Below are 27230 nucleotides of genomic sequence, written 5' to 3'. Positions count from 1 at the left end.
AATGAAAAGAAGGAAGCCATTAAATTCATTAAATGATAAGTACATGTTAATTATCGAGCCCACTGTTCGAAAGCCTAAGCAGCTGCCAAGTGAGCGAATGGCTCTGCATGGATTTCTGGCACAGAATCACAAGAATATTAAGTTTTTCAGTGATGCTGCACTCTTTAATAAATAACCTTGAGAGCAGTGCCCAGATGATATGGTGGCAGGATGTGGAATGTGCTTTGAATGAAAAACACTTTTTTGATGGAACTTATAATTGGTCTTTTTTTATTTTGTGAGTTTATCAAAGTGGTGAATCAAGTGCTTATATTTTTAGTAATTCTAGCTAACAGTATTATCATCTGTTTTCTCATTAGTAATTTCCAATTTGCAGGAAGGAATTCAATAATTCCATTTTTAGCTTGTAGCATCAAAGCTTTTAAAACATTAAGAATTACACATCCTGTATATTTTCACATGCACACATAAGATATTTTGTATAAGTTTATACATCCACTTTTTCTTTATTCCAGGGTGAAAGGGAGCTTGGGCATTTCCTAGCAGAATTTGGTGAAAGATAGGATCCAACCCTATGTGCGTATATACTGTACACTCATTCAACCATTTTCTGAACTCAGTTATTTTAGTTCAGAATTGCAGGATGACTAATATGAGGTTAATTTAAAGTTATCATTTAATCAAACTTTCATGTCTTTTTGGGATGTGGGGAAAAAAAAATTACCGAAAGGAAAGACACCCAAAGACACACGGAAAATGTTCCAACTCCATAGAGAAAGTGACTAGGTTGGGATTATAGCCCTTTTCTGGCAATGTGCAGGACTTAGTTACACACTGTGCCATACAAGAACTTTAAAGCCGTATGTAAAACCTACAAAGCAGCAAAGATGATTTAGAATGGGGTACCTACAGTATACTGGTATTATTACTCACTTCCTACACTGTCAGAAGACACTGACAAATGCTTTGATGGGCTGACTAATAGATGCACTTTAGCAAGCCATTAAAGCCTCTATTCTAAAGCCCATATTGCCAAACTCGGTCTTGGGGACCCCCATTGGCTGCAGGTCTTTGTTTCAAGCAGATTCATAATAAGTGGTAATAACTGATCTCATTTAGTTAGCTGGGCTTTTTTTCTCTTCTCTTATTCTGCATTCAGAAAAGCACAGCAGTATGATTTTTACTTTATAAGACATTCACAAATATTTTTTTTTCTATAGCTTTAAATGCTTAACTCTTTTTTGTTGCTTTTTTTCTATTTTTTTCCCTTATTCTTTTGTCTGCTCCCTTCATTGTATCCTAATGGTGACAGTTAAAAACAAGCTAAGCAGACACCCAGACAAACAGCACTGAATGATGAAAGGCTGCAACTGCTTCACCATCAGACCCACTAATTAGTCAATAATGGAAAGTCAGAATGGAAATCAAGATGAACATAAATAAAAGGTAAAATTAATAAATAAATAAATAAATTAAATTATTCACATATAACTGCTTAATTATTATTAACATGTATTAACACACTTACATTTGTAATTTCTTCATTGACCCCAAAGCACAGAAACTGGGAAATAACAGCTCATTTAATTAGGCTTGGAGTCCAATTAAAAACACAAGATGGTTGGAGCAAAAACAAGACCCACTGTTCTAAAGTGTTACCGAAATATTCTAATATAAATCAAAAATACAGTAAGAGACAAAGATCAGTCAACAGTTTATTCACAAATGCAAATACCCAAGTTTGAACCCAAACCCAGGATTTAAAAACAGGACAATGGGGCTGTATAATGCATAGAATTTGTACAGTATAAAACACTACATGAAATATGTTGGTAAAAAAATAAATTCACCTCTGCCTGTGGAAATGGATTGTCTTGTCTGCTAAGTACTGGCTCAGAACCTATGACATTGTACCCTTACTACTGATTTTTACATTCTCACATTCATTTGTCTCATCCATTGCATGATTTTTTTTTATTAATATATTTTTCTTGAAACACTGATAAAGATGACATCTTTACACTTCCAATACTTGCTTAAAGAATTTTAAATGAACTAAAATGCATTTTCAAGACAGAACAGGATATCCTGCTGTTTTTGGTCTTGTGTTTTAAACCGAGTCAGCCACAGTCCTGACGTCAGTCGGTACAGCAAAAATAGCTCAAATGAAATATGACATCTAAGGAGCGCTCCTATGCTAATTTTTTTGTTGTTCATTTTGTAGATAAAGGCATCGATCTGGTGGTACCACAAGGCAAGAGATTGATGCAACATTAAGAAACACACTCCTAAATATCCTGAAACTTCCACCACCACCACCCTCTGTGCCATTTCAATAAAAAGTCAGCACAGCACCTTGGAGAGAATGGAGGTTTTGCCCATCATGTTCAGAAATAAATGACATGCTCTATCAGTGTGAAGCTGTCAGCGGTAGCTGTTCTCTCAGATAACACAGACGTAGGTCTGATCTTCTCCCAGCATAATCACTCTGCCACAGCTGTCTCCGTCTGTCATTTTCATGTGCAATCTGTGAAATCATCTCTACCATTAAAAACAATCATGTGCTCTTTGAATAGCATCTCTCTCCTTGAAACAGCCCTGGCTTGTGCTTTTGATCACATTGAAATGAGCTGTGTCAAGAGTTTTTCTCCAATGCAAATGATGCAGTCACATTCAACTTTCAAAAAGCATAATTAATCAGTTTCTAACTAGTCTGTGAATTGTTCAAACATATTCATCAAGTTTGTTTTCATTCCTTGCGACAACTCAGAGCAGCTAGTTTGATTGCTGATTCAGAGGATTACATATTACATGATGAGGAAGAGTAAGACGTTCATCTGACCGCCTGAAAAGATGCAGTTTGAACTCAGCGGCAGTTAAATATGCTTTAAAAATACTGGAAAAACATCAGAAAGGTTTCAGCTTCTTCTTTCCATTTTATCAATTCATCAACATTTCAGCATTTTATCTGCTTTTTTTTCTGTTAAGAGATAAACACCTTCCCAACATTTAAAAATTTATAGTGTTTATTTTTGGCAAGAAGCTTGAAGTTTCGCACATCCTTCAATCCATCTATCCATTTCAAACCTGATTAATGTAGTTTAGGGTTGAAGGAGTGGAGCCTGTCCTTACAGCAATGGGTGCAAGATTGCAATCAGTTTGGGATAGGCACCAGTGAAGGTTTGGATAGATAGATAGATAGATAGATAGATAGATAGATAGATAGATAGATAGATAGATAGATAGATAGATAGATAGATAGATAGATAGATAGATAGATAGATAGATAGATAGATAGATAGATAGATAGATAGATAGATAGATAGATAGATAGATAGATAGATAGATAGATAGATAGAAATAACTTTATTTGTTCCTAGGGAAGAATTTGGCTTTTTACAGAAACTCTTTAAATAAATAAATACAAAAATAGGAAGTGTGGAAGGTAGCCCGGACACAGACAGGCAGACACCGAAGGTTCAAACACCAACACATGTTTATTGTACATTATTTATATAAAGTGTAGCACGCACACCCCAGTGCCTCAACACCAATCACCCTTAGTCCAGGCTTCTTTCCTCTATGCCTCTCTTCCTGACCGCCTCCACTCCTCTCCACCGAGCTCTTGCCTTCTTCCACCCGACTCCAGCCCTCGAATGGATGGAGGCGGCCCCTTTTATCTTCACCCGGACGTGCTCCAGGTGCCTCCCGATGAACTTCTGCCAGCACTCCCTGGTGTGGCAGAAGTGCCGGCTGTGCAACCGGAAGCACTCCGGGTGTCCCTGGTCTTCGTCCCTCCAGCACTTCTGGGTGTGGCGGAAGTGCTGACGACCAGGGCTCTCCAGGCATTCGGGCGCCCCCTGGTGGTGACCATGGGCCCCTAAAGGGTTGAGCTTCCATGCTCCTTTCCCATTGTTCCCATAGCTACCAGGGCAGTCGCCCCCTCGTGGTCTGGAGGAGGTGTAATCCCTCCTCTGGTCCTTCTGGGCGTCCCGGCTGGGTATCGCCCCCAGCCACTCACCACAGTAGATAGATAAATAATTACATAGACACACACACTAAACACACACCACAATGACTATAAAGCAAGAAAATTAAAGCAGTCCCAGTATGGTATTATTTCAGTCGTTTTGCTGTTGGTATAAAAGAGCCCCCATAGCGTTTCTTGACACACTTGTGCTGAATGATTTGTTGGCTGAAAGTCCTCAGTGTTTGTGTGTCAGAGAGAGGATGTGCAGCATTGTTCATAATGGCACTCAGTTTTGTTTTAATTCTTGTCTTAACTATGACCTCCAGAGGGTCCAGAGTGTGTCCTATAACTGACCTTGCCCTTTTAATTAGCCTATTGATTCAGTGGGCCTCTCCTGAAGTGATGTTACCAGCCCAGCACACCACAGTGTACAAAATCGCACTGGCCACCACAGAGTTATAGAAGATGTGAAGGATGTCACTTCCCACATTAAAGGTACACAGTATGCTAAGGAAAAAGAGCCTGTTCTGCCCTTTCTTATATGGTTCCTCTGTGTTCCGAAACCAGTCCAACCTGTCATTAATGTGGATCCCCAAGTATTTGTAGGAGTGAACCACCTTTACATCCACTCCCTGAAAAGTGAATGCACATAGAGGCTCTCTGGTGCTGTGAAAGTCAATAATCAGTTCCTTGGTTTTGCTGATGTTAAGTTGCAGACAGTTCTCTTTGCACCAAGAAACAAACTTTTCCACCTGACTCCTATACTCAGTCTCATTTCCTTAATCATTACAGTATTATCATAATAATTTTATATTATAAAGAAACTCCATCTTTCTTCTAATTGCAGAGTAATATGAAATTAATATTTCCCCACAAAAGAGGCATATCTATACTCTGCTTCTTTCAAACAGTTATCCATAAAAAGAAGCAGCAATCTAAACATGATAAGTTTCAGTTCTTGGAATGCCAGGTTGAAAATCACTACTTGCACACTGATGATGGCAATGTTCAGATACATGCGATTCTTGGTGATTATATAATTTACAGATAGATAAACTTGTTCATTTGTGTTATTTTAAAACATAATTAAGGAGTGAAGTTTCTGCATTGAGTGCTGTAGCTTCCTGGGCTACACAACTTTTTCTTTTGTTGTGCATCTTTCTATGGGGTGGAACTAACCGATTATACTTTTGAAAACCAGAACATTTCCCATACATGAAGATCCCCTTGGTGAAAAAAAATCCATTAAATATTATACAGTCTATTTTCTATAAATATTAAGATTATGAAATGTCTTCTGTGAAAAACAGCCATTTTCTACACACTGGATCTCGGTCAATTTCTGCTATGACAGGTGAACACTGCCCCCTACAACCCTTAGTTTTAAGAAGTAGATATAATAAAGTAGTAGACAGACATTTGTAAATCATTCATCGACATTCTTAGAATTTCCATTTCAGTACAAGGTTATGAGTCCTGAACACTTTTCAGGCAGAATTGGTTTTGATGCTGGAACCAAATGTGGATGTGCTGTCTACTGTGTTTGTACATTTGTATATACAGTGATCCCTCGCTATATCGCGCTTCGCCTTTCGCGGCTTCACTCTATCGCGGATTTTATATGTAAGCATATTTAAATATATATCGCGGATTTTTTGCTGGTTCGCAGATTTCTGAGGACAATGGGTCTTTTAATTTCTGGTACATGCTTCCTCAGTTGGTTTGCCCAGTTGATTTCATACAAGGGACGCTATTGGCAGATGGCTGAGAAGCTACCCAACTTACTTTTCTCTCTCTTGCGCTGACTTTCTCTGATCCTGACGTAGGGGGTGTGAGCAGGGGGGCTGTTCGCACACCTAGACGATACGGACGCTCGTCTAAAAATGCTGAAAGATTATCTTCACGTTGCTATCTTCTGTGCAGCTGCTTCCTGAAGCGACATGCTGCACGGTGCTTCGCATACTTAAAAGCTCGAAGGGCACGTATTGATTTTGACTGTTTGTTTTTCTCTCTCTCTCTCTCTCTCTCTCTCTCTCTCTCTCTCTCTCTCCCTGCTCCTGACGGAGGGGGTGTGAGCTGCCGCCTTCAACAGCTTTGTACCGCGGTGCTTTGCATACTTAAAAGCCAAACAGCCCTATTGATTTGTTTGCTTTTGTCTCTCTCTCTCTCTCTGACAATGCTCTGCTCCTGACTCGCACTCCTTTGAAGAGGAAGATATGTTTGCATTCTTTTAATTGTGAGACAGAACTGTCATCTCTGTCTTGTCATGGAGCACAGTTTAAACTTTTCAAAAAGAGACAAATGTTTGTTTGCAGTGTTTGAATAACGTTCCTGTCTCTGTACAACCGCCTGTGTTTCTGCGCAAATCTGTGACCCAAGCATGACAATATAAAAATAACCATATAAACATATGGTTTCTACTTCGCGGATTTTCTTATTTCGCGGGTGGCTCTGGAACACAACCCCCGCGATGGAGGAGGGATTACTGTATAATGTATATATTACATTATATATACTGTGGCAGACGACCAGGGACCTTGCCCCATCGGGATGCCTGGAGCAGTGAAAGACCGGGAGAGAGGCAATACCTTCCCTGGGCGCAAGAGGGCAGCCCTCCTGGTTTCCATCAGGGGCCACAGATACGGAGCTGGGAAGCTCAACCCTGTTGGGGGTCCGTGGCCACCACCAGGGGGTGACTGGAATGGTTCCCGAGCCCTGGAGGACAGCACTTCCGCCACACCAGGAAGTGCTGCCGGAAGATCATCACAGAGCACCTGGAGCACATCTGGGGCGTTATAAAAGGGGCCGCCTCACTCCATTTGAGAGGCGGAGTCGGGTGGGAGAGGACGGAGCTTGCAAGAGAGGAGTGGAGGTGGCTGAAGGAAAGGACTGAGTAAGTTGTATGAGCCTGTGGAACTGGGCACTGTAAATAGAAATACAGTAGAGTCTCGCTTATCCGACATAAACGGGCTGGCAGAACGTCGAATAAGCGAAAATGTTGGATAATGGGAGGTGTTAAGAAAAAGCCTATTAAACATCAAACTATGTTATCATTTTACACATTACGAACCTAATAATCATGTTTTACAACAAAACAACAGAAAAAAATTAACTGAAATAATGAACTTAGCAACAAAAAATAGACTACGCACACGCTCGCAACTTGCAGTTCTTGTTGCTGATTGATGCGTTTTTTTGGGGTTTTTTTGTGGTGGGACGTTGGATAATACAGAATGTTGGATAAGCGAAGATCGAATAAGCGAGACTCTACTGTATTGTAAATAAACTGTGTGTGTTGTGGACATCTGGTGTTGTGTCTGTCTGTAGCTGGGCTATCTTTTACAATACATACAAATTATCTGTCTATCAGCTTTTTCTTAATGATTGCTTCTATAGTATATGATGTGAGAAACAATTATTTGTATAGCACATTTTCTGTCTATTATATTTTGAAATGAAACTTAATTCACATGACCTCATAAAATGCATTTATTTCATTTAATATTAATTTATAATTAACAGACATTTTATCATCTTATTCATGCTAAAACCAGACCATTTTTTAGAAAGTGCAAACAAAACAACTGCTTTTACCTGATATACTTTTGTAAGCATATTATAGTTTTGAATCATCTGCCTATTCATTCATTTTCTGAACATGTCTTTTCTAATGCAAAATCATGAGGTGCCAAAGCAAATCCTGGCAATAAACACTGAATGGTCTGCTGAATGGTGCAGTACATGAGTGCACCCCCGGGCATACAAAAAGACAGGCTCATGGGCCAGTTTAGTGTTGTCTTACAATATAAACAAATGTCTTTGGATTGTGCGAGGAATCCTACATGAACATGCATACTCAGACATCCCAGTGGGAAACTGCATCAGGGTCCAAGTTCTGTGAGGTGGCAGTCTTATTCACTGCACAATATTGAATTGATGTGTGTTACCATAATATTACAGCATAGCAATGAAGAGCAAATGAACCACAATAGCAGAGTGTCAGTACACGTCTCTTTGGTGAAGGTAACCACTGCATGAAAAAAATATTAGACAACTTGACTGTTTTCTCTATTAACACTCAATTTTGACACAAAATGTTTTCAAGTTTTCAACCAAACTCTAATATTAGATTAACTATGCCTGAGTGGGCAAAGAACATATGTGTTTCTGGTTATGTCATTTATTGGGTGAACACTTCAGGCACTACCTGAAGCAATAATGGCCCCCTTACAAACACCAATTGGTTTTACCATCTTTAACTACACAGACACTTCCTATAACTCCATATCAGTTCTTCACATTGCAGTGAAAATGTAGTCTACTATTCCATTTTTAAACTCAGAAACATCTGAAGGTTTTTTAGCATAAGCTTCTCATTTTAAGTCTTGCAACAGAACCTCTATTAGATTTAGGTCAGGACCTTGACTGGACCAGTCAAAAATTTTAATTTGGCTTCATTTCAGTGGTTCTGATGTGGAATTGCTTTTGCATTTTGGATCATTGTCTTGCTACTTGGCCCAACTACTGTTTATCTTTTTTCTTATAAATTTTCTAATACAAAGCAAAATTCATAGTTCTGTTAATTATGGCAAGACCTCCTGGTCATGAAAAAAGTTCCACTTAACCCAAAGGCCTTGGGCATCATACAGGCACTTTTCATCAAATAAGATATAGTGATTTATGTACTACTTGGTTACTAGTGTTTTCCTGCTTTGCTGCTCTCTATTGCATCTCATTTTTGCCCAGTTTCGTTCTTATTTTAGAATCACTTGACGATGTTTGTAATTCCTTGGATTTTTTTGGATCCTTTATGACTTTCCACTATGATCACAAAATATTTTTAGCAGCTGGCCACCCTTTGGAAGATCTGTTGCTGTTACAATTGTTTTCTGTTGAGAAATGTTAGCTCTTACAGAAGTTCAGCGCAATATCAGGGCCATCTAGACAGACAGAAGTCAACATTTTTTTCCATATATCTTCTGAAATTTCTAATCAAGACTGGCTGGACTCAATCCCTAGACCAGAAGTATTCCTTTAAATGGTTTGATTTTACTAGGGGGCACAATTATTTTTTCACATTGTGAAATGATTGGATATTTTTGCTAAATAGATAAATTACATACATTTATTATTATCTAATACTAGATTTAAGTTAATAATGATACTAATAGAGGAAACTAGCAAATGATAAAATAGATCACACTTACTGGCAGTTTCCAGGGAAGTGTGATTGTACAATAAGAAGTATATTTCTTCTGAATGATCCTTTAGCCCGGGGGGTGGTTTGGGGTTTTGGGGGTCAGATTCAGTCCTGGAGGGCCGCAGTGGCTGCAGGTTTTTGTTCCAACCCAATGGTCTAATAAGAAGCACTTATTGCTCAAGTAACACTTCTGCTTCACTTTAGTTGTCTCACTCGTTAAGATTTTGAACCCTTATTGCTTATTTTAGTCTTAAACAGCTGTAGTCTTGGGTTTTAATTGCTCCTAATTAGCAATAACATGCAAATGACAAAAGAGACCGGCATTTCTCCATTTAGCTTGTTTCCATTTATACCTGTGTGGATTTATCATGCACTATTGGGTTTAACTAAATACTTGGAAGGAAAGTGAAGACATCTGTTTTAGACTTCAAATCATTTGGATGATATCCTTAGAGAGGAAAAAAAAATTAGGATATGAGAATGACTTGACATGGTAGAGTTAAAGCACTAACAAGCCATGAAATTAAATAATTGACAAGGATTGGTTTTTAATTATGCAACTGGGTTGGAACAAAAACCTGCAACCACTGCGGCCCTCCAGGACTGAATCTGTCCACCCGTGCTTTAGACTATCTTTACCATGAATACCATTTTTCTATAGAAGCTCTTTGTAAAGTCAGTATAATCAATGAATTTTGTAACTGGCATTCATCACACATCAATGTTAGATGACAGCACCTCAAATGATTTTCAGAAAATTACATTTAAAATAAAAAACATGTTACCGAGGAGTGTTTTGGAGCTGCTAACCCAAAGTGGTTACCATAATGGGAAGCCCTCTATGTGTGCCACTCACTGTATACACTCTGTCTGGTGGAGAGTATGTCCACAGTTAACAGATTTGATGTCTTATAGTCTACTCGTTGAGGTTATTAGGATCAGTGCATTTGCTTTGCTCTGCTCTAGGCATCCAAAAAAACAAAATTCAACAAAGATCAGCCTTCTAAACCAATCAGTCTCTTACATCATTGAATTTGACTTCAAAATAAATCAAGTGAATAAAATAAATGGAATAATTTTTAATACATTTAGAGCATGCAAAAACTTAAATATATATCAAGTGAAATAAACATATCCATCCATCCATTATCCAACCTGCTATATCCTAACTGCAGGGTCACGGGGGTCTGCTGGAGCCAATCCCAGGCAACACAGGGCGCAAGGTAGGAAACAAACCCCGGGCAGGGCGCCAGCCCACCACAGTGAAATAAACACATACTTCTTATAAATAAAACTGCAAAAGCTACCTTACTTCTAATATTGTAGATTTTAAATGAAACGCACACCTTCTGATGCATCTAATTACATACTCTTATGACGCTGATAGGAATAAACTCTGCCTCCTTGGAATTGGATACAAACAGAACCTTTGTGTGTGGCTCCGAATATCATCAAATGATGTACTCTGTGCCCTGGGTACTTATTGGAATACCTCAAAAGTCTGATTTTGAAACTTTGTGTATTTAAAGCTTTGTCACAATTTAGTAAAACTAAAGAATGGTTTAAAGAAATAGTTTACCTGTTTTGATATTCTAATGCAATACTGCCCTAAATCAATATTTTATTCAATAAATATTTTAGTGTATCCAAGCCAGAAATATTTACAACAAACAGAGCATTGAAACAGGGTCCATACTGGATGGCTACAGTCTTCACAGGTCTAAACTCAATTCATTTTGAATGACAGCAACCTGTGGACAGTTTTTGATTTCGTATATATGAACATATTATGGACTCAGCCACTGAAAGTCCTGAGTGTTTTAACCTCTACTTCAGTTCCCACATTGCAAGTCTGCAGGGGTGAATGTAAGCCCTCTCCCCAAAGGCCAGCTCAGCTCAGGCTGCACTCTTTAAACACAGCTGGACAGCCATCTCAAACCACTCACAACCGCTGCAAAGGGGTAATTGTCTTGTAGGATTAGCACAATCAAATATTACAACAAAGACTTACCGATCACAGTCGCCGCGCAGGGTGTCCCCAGCCCTCTGCAAGAGACAGAAGAAAACAGCACTGAGAAGGGTTTCAAAGTTACTCTTCAGAGAGCAACCCACACTTCCTTTGTGAAAGATGCTGTTCACTCAGTGTACAGGAAAAATTAAGTCACAATGTCATCAAAGCTGCAGTTAACCGAATAGTTACATAAATAATTTTTCTTGTTGGACAAAATGACTGAATACATTTAAGTAGCACAATATACAGTACAGCATTTGAGGAGCTGTATTTACTTTAAAATACACAACTTAGCATTTATACACAATATTTCCAAATTATTCACTGGTTTGGTGCTTGAGGGTTAAATATAATGATAAACTCATTTTGTTTAAAACATGAAATGAGAAACGATATGTTAACCATTTTTAAGAGTGTAAACCCTGAATTAATCAGCCAGTGCTTGGAATGCTTTTAACATACTGAATGAGGAACATTACATTTACTGTTGATATAACTTTAGTAGACTCGTATCCAAAAAAAAATGCATATTAATTTGAACACTGTTAATTTTGGTAACCATCAGAGTGAGATCAAAAAGCACAGAGACTAATGGAAGTTTACTGAACATAATGAGCCGCTTGGCAATTCCTGAAAGTGGGAAGTGAGGCATACCTTGCAAGATGCAATGCAAGTGTGGGTCACATAACTGTGGTAGCTGAAGGACTATTTCTTTCTGTAAGTGAGATCAGCTATCAGTGGGACTCTATTGCCGGGGAAGGAGTTAACATCCCACACAGACTGACAGGAACAGGTGCCACTATACAGTAGATCTACTGCTTAGGGTTCCCAAAAGGCTTTGATGATAGTGTTAGATGTCTGACCCTTTGTTGGTAGAGTACGATGGAAGTACATAATGAAATAAACTGGGATAAGCTGATGGGTAGACTCATACTTTAACTCAGTGATTTTGAGGACTTGCATAATGTGTATTAGCTAGGTGTATCCAGCAGGGGGCATTAGCTCCCTGGGAATGAGTTCTTTTGTAATTGTGGCGTGTTACATAACCCGAATTTATATAGAGATAATATAAAAAGGCGATACCCCTCCCTTAGTGATACGGCGGTAAGAAATCACATAGGAGAAATAACTTAGCTTTGTTTAATGATGGCTTACGCTGCATAACAGACAAAGGAAGCTAATGGCAAGAACCCAGTTCAGCAGTGGGGGCCTGATGTATAGAGTCTGACATTTTCGCCGTGCAGTGGAAGGATTTTCAGGATCGGATGACGTTATGTCAATGTCAATGTATTTATATAGCACATTTAAAACAACATAGGAATGCTGTGGCCAAAGTGCTTTACAATAATAGAAGAAAAAAACATACAATTAACATAAATAGAAATAAAATAAATGAACATAAATAAATAATAAATAGAAGTAAGGTTACATAATCACAATGAGGAAACCATCAGTATTACTGAAGGTCACAGAAAGCAAATGAATAGAATTGAGTCTTTAATCTTGTTTTGAACAGTTCAATTGTTGACGACTCCTTTATGTAATGAGGTAAAGAGTTCCACAGGCGAGGAGCAGCAGCTGCAAAAGCCCTGTCCCCCTTAGTTTTACACTTGGTACGAGGGACAACAAAAGACAACTGACCAGAAGATCTAAGCACTCTAGATGGCTGGTGTTAAGCACACAATTCAGATAAAATTCAGATAGCTTTCTTCAAAGGTATGCCAGGCAATGTTCAAAGGCTTTATACTCTTTCTTCATGTGTAGGCCCCCACTTAGGTGAATCATGCCATTCCAAACAAGGCAAAAGAGGATACAGTTTCATGCTGACTTTGACACACAAAAATAGTATACAAAGGTCCTCAGTCTGACTGCCCATTTCGCAGTCGTCCCTAACTGTCTTGCCTTATAATGCTTGCCTAGCAGTTCTTATATGGTGAACCCCTGTGCTAAATCTGGCTCTGTGTCAACAGTGCATGTGAGTAGAAAAGGGCAGATTAATAAAATATATTTGCACAGAGCACAGTGACATATTAAGCTTATACACTCATTACATTAGGTCTTCAGAGCTGAGGGTGGAATCAAGATGTAGACTAAAGAAGCTGCCTCTCAAATCAGTCAGTGGTTTCCTGTATTGAACATATTGTCTAGGTCAGAGGTGGGCAATGTCGGTCCTGGAGAGCCGCAGTATGTGCAGGTTTTTGTTCCAACCCAGTTCCTTAACGAGAACTCAATTATTGCTGATGACGCACATATTGCTTTAGTGACATTTTGATGCTTCATTTTAGTGGTCCGCTTGTTAAGGTTCTCCAACCTTAACTGCTTATTTCAATCTTAAACTGCTGCATTCAGTGTTTTAATTGCTCCTTATTAGCAATAAGATGTAAAAGACAAAGCAGCCAGCAGTTCTCCAGCTAGCTTTTTTCCAATTACATCTGTGTGTGTTCATCATGCACTGTTTGATTTAATAAAACACTTAATAGAAAAATGTGACAGACTGAAAATGATCTGTTTTAGGCTTCAAATCATTTGGATGATATCCTTGGAAAGGAAAAAAATCTATGATATAAGAGCCTTACAGACTAAAAAGCCATAAAATGAAATAAGGTCTGAGATTGGCAATGATTGGTTTCTAATTAAGCAATTGGGTTGGAATGAAAACCTGTAGCCACTGCGGCTCACCAGGACCGACATTGCCTACCCCTGGTCTAGGTCCATTGGAGGTCAAATGGCTGAAGTTGGATTAAATGGGGTTCACTAAATGAATAAAGAAAGTGTCACAGGAAAATGAGAGTCAGTGATAACAGCAATTGGCACAATGAAGGAATCTGTCCAGTTTAAACACAATGATACACGATTGTAAATCAGGTAGATGGTAGAAGGCCACGCAAACACAAGGAAGCCACTACAACCAACACCTGAAATTCAAAATATAGAGATTTTCATATGTCTCTCAGTAGTGGGGTGTTGTTATTTTAATCTGTCATGTTTTTAATTACATTACATTTGCTTTATTATCTTTCTAGTCCATGTGTACTTTTAGATGCCCATTAGCGTATATGAATAAAATTTTAAAAATCCATCAGAGTAAAACTATTCTAGTTTAATTGACTTGTAAGAATACCTCATTGGGAATTTGCATTGAAATTTCATTTTGGCCAGTGACTAATAAGTATGTCTGAAGTTGAGAAACCATAATCAGCTGAAGCACTGCAAATTACAATCAATATCGTCTCATTCTTTTGCTTAGACTTGCTTCATTGTGTGCTTGCAGTTGTCTGTGACAGAAGCCAAGAGGTGCTTCTTCTTATCAGAGCACTAATAGAATACAGGTACATTCTAATAGAATTCCATTGGCAAATAATTAACAGGCCGTCCAGCCTGACAAGCAGAGTACATGCTTTGAACAAAATAACAAAGGTATCATTGGCTTTACTAAACACTTGCTCATCCTGTTGGTCCTAAAAGAGGTTTTCAATCAATCAGTCATTATTTTATATAAGTGCCTTTCATAGGTGTCACTGTCACAAAATACTTCAGATAAGAATGAAGAACAAAGCATTTGAATGACTGCAGGAATTAAGTAGATGTTGTAAATTTATTCTTTTTAAGAAAACACTTATTCCTATACAACCTGGAAGCACTCACATTTCAGGACAATTAAATCAGATCCACTGGACTCTGTACTAAATCCACATAAACATAGGAAGAACATGCCCATGCAAAACAGAAAGCAGCTTCGACATGAAAAGGACTGGGGCTCCAAGCCCTGAGATGAAACCATGTTGTCTGCTGTGGAACATATCACCCCAGTGCATATTTTGTATATTTCTGTGTGTTTATGTTTCTGGAGAATGTAGTCATGGATATTATATAACGGGTCAAGTACTTTCTGCATGTTTTGCCTAAGAGATTGTTTTCTACCTATAGGCCAGGGATGTGCTATCAGATTGAAAATATCCTGAACCTCAGGGAGCAGGTGTCCCTTGATGAATATGTAATGTTCATTTTACCTCTCAAATACATCCTGGATTTCCTTAAAAGTTTAGTAATTTTTGAAAATGAATGGATAAATGGAGCCACTGCAGCTCTTTTTTGATCTAATAATAGGGTTGCTCTAGAAACTGTGACAAGCTTTAAGATTAATGGAAAAGAATTGGCAGGGAGTGGCACTCCATCAGCTATATTCAGTAATTGAAACAATGCTGAGATGGGCAGAGGACCTTGACTTATTAGGGCACCAGTCTGTTAAAATACTGTCAGCACTGCTGCCATTAACATTTTTAAGGAGATGATGAATGAACGTACTACAGCTATGTACTATAGTGCACAGCTATGCTCTAGGTTAAAAATAGTAAATATTTAAAGGAAATAATTACTTCATTCTGTCAGATTTTCTAATTCAAAAGTAAGAACTACCAGGTGTGGTATTATAAGCCGAAAGAGGAGTATCTCCTGACACTTTCTTTTATAAAGCAACCACTGTGCATGCAGTTTATACAAAAGGTGACCAAAATCAGTTAGCCCTTGAGCATGAATCATGCTATAAGATATATAGTATGATATATAGTACAGTGCATGTATATGATGTACACTTAAGTAAGAGTTAAGTGAATGTTTTTGGTGCTGTCTTTGAAGAAATTAATATACTGTAGTTTCCCAAATATTACACTTTTTTAAAATTTTTAAACCATTACTAACCCTCCTCAGGGATCACACTCCTTAGCCTCCCTGGAAAAGTCTATTCGGGGGTTCTGGAGAGGAGGGTCCGTCGGATAGTCGAGCCTCGGATTCAGGAGGAACAGTGTGGTTTTCGTCCTGGTTGTGGAACAGTGGACCAGCGCTACACCCTTAGCAGGATCCTGGGTGGGTGCATGGGAGTTTGCCCAACCAGTCTACATGTGTTTTGTGGACTTGGAAAAGGCATTCGACCGTGTCCCTCGGGGAATCCTGCGGGGGGTACTCCGAGAGTATGGGGTACCGGAACCCCTGATAAGGGCTGTTCGGTCCCTGTACGATCGGTGCCAGAGCTTGGTCCGCATTGCCGACAGTAAGTCGAACCCATTTCCAGTGAGAGTTGGACTCCGCCAGGGCTGCCCTTTGTCACCAATTCTGTTCATAACTTTTATGGACAGAATTTCTAGGCGCAGCCAGGGCATTGAGGGGGTCCGGTTTGGTGGACTCAGGATTGGGTCACTGCTTTTTGCAGATGATGTTGTCCTGTTTGCCTCATCAGGCCGTGATCTTCAGCTCTCTCTGGATCAGTTCGCAGCTGAGTGTGAAGCGGCTGGGATGGGAATCAGCACCTCCAAATCTGAGACTATGGTCCTCAGCTGGAAAAGGGTGGAGTGCCCTCTCAGGGTTGGTGGCGAGATCCTGCCCCAAGTGGAGGAGTTCAAGTATCTCGGGGTCTTGTTCACGAGTGAGGGAGGAATGGAGCGTGAGATCGACAGGCGGATCGGTGCGGCATCCGCAGTAATGCAGGCTCTGCATCGGTCTGTCGTGGTGAAAAAGGAGCTGAGCCGCAAGGCGAAGCTCTCAATTTACCAGTCGATCTATGTTCCTACCCTCACCTATGGTCATGAGCTATTGGTAGTGACTGAAAGAACGAGATCGCGAATACAAGCGGCTGAAATGAGTTTCCTCCGCAGGGTGTCTGGGCTTTCCCTTAAAGATAGGGTGAGAAGCTCAGCCATCCGGGAGGGGCTCAGAGTAGAGCCGCTGCTCCTCCGCATCGAGAGGAGTCAGATGAGGTGGCTCGGGCATCTGATCAGGATGCCTCCTGGATGCCTCCCTGGTGAGGTGTTCCGGGCACGTTTAACCGGGAGGAGGCCCAGGGGAAGACCCAGGACATGCTGGAGGGACTACGTCTCTCGGCTGGCCTGTAAACGCCTCAGGATTCCCCCGGAAGAGCTAGAAGTAGTGGCCGGGGAGAGGGAAGTCTGGACATCTCTGCTCAAGCTGCTGCCCCCGCGACCCGACCTCGGATAAGCGGAAGAGAATGGATGGATGGATGGATGGACTAACCCTCCTCTATTCTGTTTCTCTTCTCAGTATTTGAAGTGGCACTTGGTGCCACTGCCTTACTTCCAAGCTGTTCTCCTACCTATGGAAAAGTCATCTTAGATAACGCAGCATTGCAATCACTCTCTTCAGATTGGACAACCCAGCACACTCTATAGACAGCTAGTTGGATGGGGTCTTCAGGATTGTGACTTTCTCTTCTCTCAATTTTCATTTCCTCAGTTGGTGTCCCAACCTCTTGAATGCCTTCTTTGTGTTTCTTTTTGCAGATACCACATTACTAGAGGAAGCAGTGTGAGCTGGAATTCCATTATTCAAATGAGCAGCTTCAGTGCCATCAGCAGAGTAGCCTAGAAAAAGGGAGAACTTGCCATAGCCATGGAGTTACTATCCTACTGTGGCATTGGTTTTTCTAAGTATAACAAGCTAGCTAAAAGAGTCATAAAATGAGCAAGCACTGCACAGTGCTACTATATCTTATTATATATGTGAATATAATAATGTATTTGTCACACATATATAAATTTATATGTGAGAAAATGCTCCGCTCTGGGGTCCTCACCTTTCTATTTCACATTCTCACACTTAAAGGTTGGGTATTAGTCAAGCGTCTGTGTGTCAGTGGGTTTGAGAATGTTGTGTTTTGATGTTCTTTATTTCACTCATTGTGCTATTTCCTGAGCTGGCTCATTTTTAGTAACATAAACTGTAAGGATGAACTCTGTCCAATGAAAACATTTTTTTCATTTTCTTTTAATTATTTCCATTATTTCCCATACTTTCCTCTCTTGGACTATTTGGTACAGACAATTAAAATTCTAAATAAATGTAGTGAGAAGTCAAGCAAAATGACACCTTTTATTGGCTAACTAAAAAGATTACAATATGCAAGCTTTCGAGGCAACTCAGACCCCTGCTTCAGGCAAGATATAATCCTTACATCTAAACTCTTACATCTTGACACTCTCTCACACACACACTGGGACACATAAATGTTTATAAGATCTTAGAAATGTTTGTTCTTTAATCTATGAAAAGCATTATCATCCTTTAATGTCAATAACCACTATACGTTAACTCGGAAAAAAGAAAGACAATCTGGGGGCATTTTGAATGCCTTCATGTGATAGAAGTTATACTCTGATAGCCCTCAATTTGAAAGGCACGCTTATGCAAGTATGCATATTCCCACCATCTTCTCTCTTTAGATGGACAACGTGCACTGACACTTAATCAATATCAACATTAATGCTCATTCAATAGGTTAGCAAATCTCTTTCATTTGGTAAATAAACATGTATCATTAAACCTAAAATGATAATTCCCAAGAGAAACAAACCTGCTAATTAGGCCAAAGCAAATATCAGATCATTGATAAAAGAATTTAAAACCGTTTTCTTTTTGCAGTTAGAATTGTGCTTCAAGTATATATCCATTTGGTTCCTAGCAGCAAAACATTGTTTTCCCACTTTAACTCAATGCCGCTATCCTCAGGAAATTGTGGCTTCTTGAACTCCAAGTTAAGGTGTAACGACTGTGCTATAAAGCCGCTGCACAAGCCTTCAGTAGTTTCACTGGTGCTTCTTTTGACCCTGGCACTAATACTTTCATGAGCTGTTCCCAGGCAAACAATCATTTTAGAAGACAGAGGACAAGTACCCACTATAAATAAAAAGCAACAACGAAGCCACATTTTAGTTCACATCCTGTAGTAGCCAAGACTACTGTGCCTGAAGAGGCTCACTGAAGCTTTGAAGCTTACTGAAGCATAAGGTAAAGTCAGATACATGAGAGATGCTCAGGACCTCAAATAAATGACTGACCCTTTTTGGGTCATCTCCTTCCCTTATATTGTACAGCAGTCTCTTTTTAGCCTACTTTTCGTCTACAACTAGTTATGATGTCTTTTGCTTTGCAGCTCCCTCTATGAAGTGAACAGTACACGTGCTCCTCTTAACTATGATTTCACCATGGCTCCTCCATAGCAAACATCTAATTAATAACATGTCATTAATAAACCACCCTGTTTCCACCATAATAGAGTAGAAAATGATTGATTGCAAGGTAAGGTGTTTTTGTAGCAGTGCTCATTCCATTTCATAACATACTGTTGAATAATGCATAATGTTATTCAGATCTTGCTGAGCTGCCTGTGTGAAGCCTGACCATTCCTTTCTAACAAAAACACCATTAAAGTCACTGTGTTGTGTTTCTTCATATATACAGTATATATACTGTATATATATATATATATATATATATATATATACTGTATATATATTGTGGTGGATGGCTGGGGGTTATGCCCGGCCAGGATGCCTGGAAGGACCAGGAGAGGGAATACACCTCCCCTGGAACATGAGAGAGCAGCCACCCTGGTCTGTATGGGGACCACGGGAGCCAAGCATTGAAGCTCAACCCTATTGGGGCCCGTGGCCAGCACAGGGGGGCACCCGGAGGATTGTGGAGCCCTGGATGGAATTCCAGGGACACCCGGAGTGCTTCTGGGTGCTCATACGGCACTTCCACTACACCAGGAAGTGCCGCCAGAAGACCGTCACAGACCAGCTGGAGCACATCCGGGTGGCTATTAAAGAGGCCGCCTACCTCGAATAGACAAGTCGGAGTCAGGAGGAAGAAGGCAACACTTGGGAAGAGAGGACGAAAGACGGCAGGAGACATTCGGAAGGGAGAGATCCGAATTGAACAAGGGTGTTTGGTGCATGGGCACTGTGTTGTGTGCTGGACTTTGTAAATAAACATGTGTGATTACGGGACATTCTGTGTCTGCCTGTTTGTGTCCGGGCCAACCTACCACAATATATATTGCACACACATGCGCATGGGAGGCAGCTAAAGGGCTTGAATAAGAGTAATTCTGAACAAGACCGGGAGGTGGTGGAGTTCACTGACTCTTTTCTCGTTTCTCTACAGACCAGTTACAGGAAATCCCGCCTAGCCCTGATGATGTCACTTCCGTTTCCGACCTTGATGACATCACTTCCGTTTCTGGACACTTTGATGATGTCACTTGGGGTCCCTCCTCTATTGACATCACTTCCAGTTCCAGTCCCTTTGATGAAGCCACTTCATGTACATGTCTTTAAAACCACCAGTTTGTTCATATCAAGTCTGTTCTGTTCTGGACTCAAACATATAAACTCTTCACTATTTTGCAGCCAGGAAAAAAATATACAGGTGGCTGCCCCAAACATTTTTTGTGGCATCTTTTATTGAGTTTGTAGCAATATACTGTATATATACACTGTAACTTAAAGCTTTATAGTTGTTCGCTCCTTCTGTTCTTTTGTATTATTATAATATGGAAAAGTGAAATGTGCAGTCCCACAAGAATATGAATTGAAGACTCTCCCATGACTTATAAAATAACACAGTTCGTAGAATGAAGAAAAGTCAGCAAAGCAGGAGTTAAAAAAACAACCCTTTGATTTTTCTTTGTGTTGCGCTGCACGAGATACTCTTTTATATTGCACTAGATAGAAGCAGCATGCAGCTTTTTGAGTCAGATTGGATTCTAGAATTGTGCTAACAACAACCCTTTGATTTTCCTCTGTGTTGTGCTACACTTTCATTTTCAATCAAGCCCAACCCAACAATCCCCCTGAATAAGTGCATGATACTCCTTTTTTATTAAAGCAGAAAGAAGCAGCATGTGGCATTGCCCAAGTAAGTAAAGTTGACCTCTGGTCACTTTGTCTACTAGTCTGGATGTTTCACTTGTCCTGAGCCAGAAAGTAGCACTGGTGTGCAAACTAGCTCAAAGAAAAAAAAACAAAAAAAAAACTGGGCCCCCCCAGGATCAAGATATTGGGTTCCAAACATATGGACAGACATTCTATTTTATAGATAATAATCATTTAAGTAAACAAAATAAATATTGTGGATTATAAGAAGCTCTAAAGTCAGATAATCCTCCCAGATAGACTTTGGCAACACGTGTCAAATGACATATCATTCAAAAAAAGTTTAGAAGAAGAAAGATGATATATTAGATAAGATTTGGAAACTAGTGTGCCAATTTGAATGGGGATATGTTTCTGCTGAGTTTTGTAACCCCAAAAGAAATTGGATGGCAAGGCTAGGACTCAAACCCAGGATGCTGAGAATTACAAGCATCAAGTTCTACTACGCTGTTAAATAAAGAAGTCCATTTAGCCAGCGACTGATCTTGCTGTTGACTTGTGATGGCACTCCCTACACAACAACAACTATGGAGGAATATTTTGGAATGAAATAAAGTAAACAAATCGATATGCAAATAACTATATTATGAAATGTCACAATAAATAAATAAAAAAATAATAAAAACACAATGATGTGTGCATAAATCATTAATGTGTCAAGAAATATGTTTTTGTTGTTTATTTCTTTATGTAAGTAAATTCCCACATCATTCATGTATTTCAGTGACACCATACGTAACATGAAACATTCCTTGAATTAGAAACTTTATTTTGAACTTTATCCCGTGAAAGTTGAGGGTGTCTGAAAAATTCCTCCATAGTAAGTGTTTATTTCAGCATAGCTGCGCACGTTCTGCCAGTCATATTCATTGCCCTAAGTGAAAACTTGAGACATAGATCCATTTGTATTTGCTGAGGAGTCACTCAGGGTGTCACTCCCACACCCAGTGGCTATCCTACCTGAGATGGCACTGCTGGGATGTCAACTTGTGACTTTGGAAATTGCTTAGTTAAAGAAGACCTCCATTAGCCTGCTGCATGGCTTTTTGATATGGCTTTCCTTTGCTGCAGCTTCCTCAGCCATTCTGACTGTTACAGGCAATAAAGTTTAAGAAACATTAATCGAAATTGATCAATATAATACATACTGTAAGATTATGTACATTTTAGTTACATAAAATAAATTAACATATTAAATGAAGGATCTGCGCTTTAATAGACATTTAATTCATAATAAAAAAGGATTTTGTCACTATTGCCACCGCATGACTGAGCAGCACATGCCATAGGTTTCCATTCTTTAGCACAGCACACTCTGCATCACAAACTGTGTCAGCCTAACAGCATGTAAACTTTTATATCTAAAACACTAGAGAAGGGAAGGTTTTTAATTCTCTCTGTTTATAGTGACAGATGCAGTAATATTAGCAACATAAAAATTGAGTATGTTTCTACAGGACAGATATAAAATAGTAAAAGATAATGTTAAACAAAAGCATTGTGCGCTCTCTCATATCCTACACACTCAAAGCAGGAGTGACTGCACATTTAGAATGCTTATAGCTTATCACTGTGTGCCAAAATGCTAATGGAAAAAAATCAACGGATGAGCTGTGAGCTGGCATATATAAACATTATGGAGATAGGCAGAAGAATTCACAAAGCTAGAAGTGCATGTCAGACACATTCTAGTGGGTGAATGAAACCCTGGGAATTTCCTGGGCATTATGGATCTAAAAAATATAACTTATGAAAAAGACTTTGAAGCCATGCATAGGGGTAGGGTTGAAGCCTTGCAGGAAGGAGAAGAGGTTTCGTGCCCCGGGTCCTCCTAGCAAGGAGTTAAATGTTTGCCAAATGTCTTCATGGGTTTATTCCGCGTGTTCCAGTTTCCTCCCACTGTCCAAAGACATGCAGGTTAGGTGAACTGGTGAGGCTAAACTGGCCCGTGTGTGTTTGCCCTTCAATCAACTGGCATCCTCTCCAGTGTTTGTTCCTGCCTTGTATCTTATGCTAACTGGCATAGGGTCCAACCCCCCAATTCCTCCAACCCTGGTCTGGATTAAGCAGGTTAGAAAATGACATGACATGACTTTAACGCCATCTCAGACACACAAAATCTTGAGAGTGTGCTGGGACAATTAAATTTGGTTGTTTTGAATGCTGGATTATGTAACACTTTGAACAGAGTAACCAATCAAGAGATGTTAGAATTAAGATATATAATCTTGCCCTGTGATCTTGAACTGCATGTGTGGATTGCAAAATGGGTGGAAAGATATTACAATAATATGTTTATAGTTCTGCAAAAATGTGCTTTTTGAGGGACAGTAAAACAGAGTAATAAAGATGATGATTAAAATCCCTTGTGTTTTTAATTGCATTCAATTGTCCCAGTGTTCCACGTCTCCCTATGCAAGCAAACAACATTCACATTATAATCCAAAGTAACTTTTTTTTTTGCTGTCAGTTGATGTAGAGTTCAATGAGGCATGAAGACACATGGTCTTTGGCTAATATCATTTTCACACTTCTGCAAACAGAAGCATTGTTGGGAATCCTATCCTGCAGCACTGAAACAGTTTGCATCCCTGCTGTGCAGCAAATGCTAATTTTTAAAAAGCAGTGGTTATCTTTTTCATGATCACAACAGTAGGCCTGCAATGGGTAATCTAAGAGGAGCAAGGAGGTTTAAATCTTGGAAATGTTCCTCAGCAGTGTCACAGTAGGAAGGACTTAGACATCACATTGCTCAGGCAGTCTTTCAAAGATGAAAGGAATATCAAGCTAAGTTAGGCAGGCAAACTCCTGTTAAAACATGGTGCAAGTGTTTGGTTTACGCAAACCTTCTCAAGCACCATTGGACTGTAGCCACTAAAGCATTAGACCATCAGACAATATGCCAGCCTCTGAAGGCTAAAATAAAGTGAAGAAAACTGGAGATATGATTACTAAGACTCTGGAAGCCAGTAAGTAATGTTACCCGTAAGCTTTAAGCAATATTCCATTTAAAAATTAAATATTTTTTTAGAATGGTACTTCCCTCACATAGTTTGTAGTAATGTCTGAGACAATTTTTTTAATCTCATGCCTTCATGCAAATTGAGAAAAAAACATATGATATAATAGACCCCAGGGGCAACCCTTGCTCTACAACAGCAAACAAAATGTCCACTGGAAAAAATAAAAAATCCCCATGTTACTCATGTCGTATAATCCACATGTCCGTTATCCAGTTGTCTGATCAAACCAGGAAAAATGCATGCAGTTTTTTGCTAAAGTATTATTAACTGTTACTTTCAGAAAAGGCAGCATACATTTTAAAGAGGAAAAACATTTCTATACTACTGCTGTTTTTAAATTGAATACAGCACTCTTGACCTATTAATAACGGAGAGAGGCTGGCCTTCAATTCAAGCGCATAAAATTATCAGTGTACATTTTCTTACGTATAATATGCTCTGCTTTTTCAGGAAGTAACTTATGTGACACAAATAAAGTGAGATTTTATTCTCTTTTTTCCATGGCACGAGTCATCATTGGGGTTTATTATAATAATAATAATAATGCATTTTATTTATAGGGCACTTTACATTAGTAGTAAATCTCAAAGTGCTACATAAAAAGTTTAAACAAAGGCAAAGCAAGATAAAAACAGAGATAAAACAACAATAATTATAGCATTCTTGTTAATAAGCTTTCCTAAATAGAAGTCTTTTAGCTGTTTTTTAAAACAGCCCACAATTTGCTGTGTTCTCCGGCTCTCTGGTAGGGCATTCCAGAGCCGTGGAGCAGCGGTTGCAAAGGCTCGGTCTCCCATTGTATGAAGTTTGGTCACAGGGGGGTGAAGGCGGTGGGTATTTGCAAAACTGAGGTTTCTTGCAGTGGATTGTAGTATAAGGAGTTCCTTAAGATATTGTGGAGCATTTCCATGGGTACACTGGTGAGTAAACAAAGAGAGTTTGTATTCAATACGGAGATGGATAGGGAGTCAATGAAGTGACCGAAGGATTGGTGAAATGTGTTCATGTTTCCGCACCCTCATCAGGATTCTTGCAGCACTATTTTGAATTTGTTGTAGCTTTTGAAGGCTCTGCTGGGGATCCCAATGGGGAGTAGATTACAATAGTCCAGTCTGGATGAGACAAAGGCATGAACCAGCTTTTCAGCATCACAGAGGGAAAGTTAGGGACAGAGTTTGGCCATGTTTCGGAGATGAAGGAATGCAATTTTACAAAGGTGATGGACATGTGTATCAAATGACAGATGGGTGTCTAACTTGACATCCAGATTTGTAACAGAAGGGAAGAGGGTAATGGTACGGTCAGAAAAGGAAATACAATTTACAGAGGAACGAAATGGATGGGGGGTGCCAATTTAAAGAGCTTTAGTTTTGGTGCTGTTCAGCTTGAGGAAGTTCTTGGACATCCGGGCCTAAATCTCATCCAAGCAAGAGGATAGAGTTGATGGAGGTGTAAGAGAAGTCGAATCCAGTCTCACATAGAGCTGCGTATCATCGGCATAGCAATGGAATGAAACTCCATGTTTGCGGATGATGTGACCCAGGGGTAGCATATAGATATTAAAGAGGGTCAGCCTAAGGACTGATCCTTGTGGGACCCCACAGGTGACAGTGTGGGTATGAGATTTAGCATCCTCCAAGGCCACATACTCAGCCCTATCTGTAAGATAGGACTCAAACCACTCCAACGCAATGCCAGAAAGTCCAATTATAGAGTGAAGATGATGAAGAAGAATATTATGATCTACCGTATCAGATGCAACTGTGAGGTCCAGGAGGATAAGGAATGATGGAGAGCCCTGGTCAGCAGCCATCAGGAGGTCATTGGTGACTCTGACCAGGGCTGTCTCTGTACTGTGAGAAGTTCGGAATCAGATTGAAATTTTTCGAACAGATTGAATTTTTTGAGGTGATCCTGAAGCTGAACCAAAACAATCTTTTCCAAAACCTTAGACAAAAATGGAAGGTTGAAGACGATGAGGTCTAATTTTTGTGGTTTTCAGGAAAAAGAGGCCTTATATCTGATACATTAGCTTTTACCAGATTAGTAGGAAAAGGGTCCAATGAACACGTTGAAGGCCTCATCCTCTGTATGATGCCCTCAACTTCTTTAACTGTGGTACAGAGGAATTGGGAAAGGCAGCCCATTGACTTTGGAGTAGAAACATCCAGCGATAGAGGCCTGGAGGCAGACAATGAGGAGTGGATGATATTCAGCTCAGAGGTGAAATAGTCAATAAAATGATTGCACTGCTCATATGTGAAATTATTACAGGTGTAGGTGTGAGGATTGACTAAATGATTTATCACGGAAAAAAGTTGATTAAATTTGAATATTATTTAGATCTGGCAGTGGTCAGTGCTCTGGAGTAGTTTTTTTGGTGTTCCCGATAAGTTAATTTGTGGACCGTTAAACTGGTTGCAACAAAATGCCGCTCAAGGTCTCGCCCAGCTGCTTTCATCTGTCAAAGCTCACTTGTAAACCATGGGGCAGATTTTACAAAAGAGGCCACTCGTGATTTAACTGGGGCATGGGTCTCAAGGATGTTCTGGAGCCCATTGTTGTAATTATTCTATCATAAACATTTTCTTGGCCATAACTACAAACTACATGGGTTAAGTAACATATTAAAAGTATCATTTTTGGGTGAAGTATTCCTTTGCTATACACATACCATTAATTAAATTACCTAAATAGTGGGATTTTGCAGAAGATGAAATGTAAAGACAAGTGATAGTAAAGAAACACAGTTCCTCCATGTCTGTCCTACTTAAACAGGCAACAGTGCAAACATTTATTGCAGAGCATATATATTTTTTTATTCTACTGAGAACATTGTTTGAAGCAAAAAAAGAATGAAATTAATGTTAAGTAGATGGAGTAGGAAAGAAAGAGAAGATAGCAGTGTTAACTTCTTCATTGGCACTTAAAAGCAATAAATAACAATCTAGTGTAGAAATCTGCTCTGTGTCTGTAAACATTTTTATGTTGCGTCTTTATTTGTACTGACTCGACTCTAGCACTAGACATGGAGCCTCAGATGCATTGGTTCTTCTTGAAACATTCACAGCCAGCTTCTCCTGTATGTTACTCACTCATTATTTCACTGTCAATGGCTGAAGGTTAGCCTAACCTTCTAACTGGATTTTTTTTTTAAAACCAAACACATACATGCACACCTCTGAGGTTAGTCACCTTACAGGACATCACTCAAACATGCTCCTTTAGCCTGACTGAGCAATATTTCTGAGGTGCCATTGTGTGGCCCTGTGCTCTTACTGACACTTAGCAAGCTACTGTA

At 39.5% G+C, this 27230-nt stretch overlaps 1 protein-coding gene across 4 annotated transcripts in view; it reads right to left on the bottom strand.

Annotated features, from left to right (window-relative positions):
* Positions 1-27230, bottom strand: part of si:ch211-26b3.4 (connector enhancer of kinase suppressor of ras 2) — a 597975-nt gene that overhangs the window by 104783 nt on the left and 465962 nt on the right. For all 4 annotated transcript variants that reach the window (XM_051935079.1, XM_051935080.1, XM_051935081.1 and 1 more), the window contains one exon: positions 11182-11216. In XM_051935079.1, the coding sequence (XP_051791039.1) occupies positions 11182-11216 (35 nt within the window). The remainder of the gene's footprint in view (positions 1-11181; positions 11217-27230) is intronic.

The sequence above is a fragment of the Erpetoichthys calabaricus genome, chromosome 12, assembly GCF_900747795.2.
Source record: "Erpetoichthys calabaricus chromosome 12, fErpCal1.3, whole genome shotgun sequence".
Lineage (NCBI taxonomy): Eukaryota > Metazoa > Chordata > Cladistia > Polypteriformes > Polypteridae > Erpetoichthys > Erpetoichthys calabaricus.
This window is presented reverse-complemented; position numbering and strand designations above follow the sequence as displayed.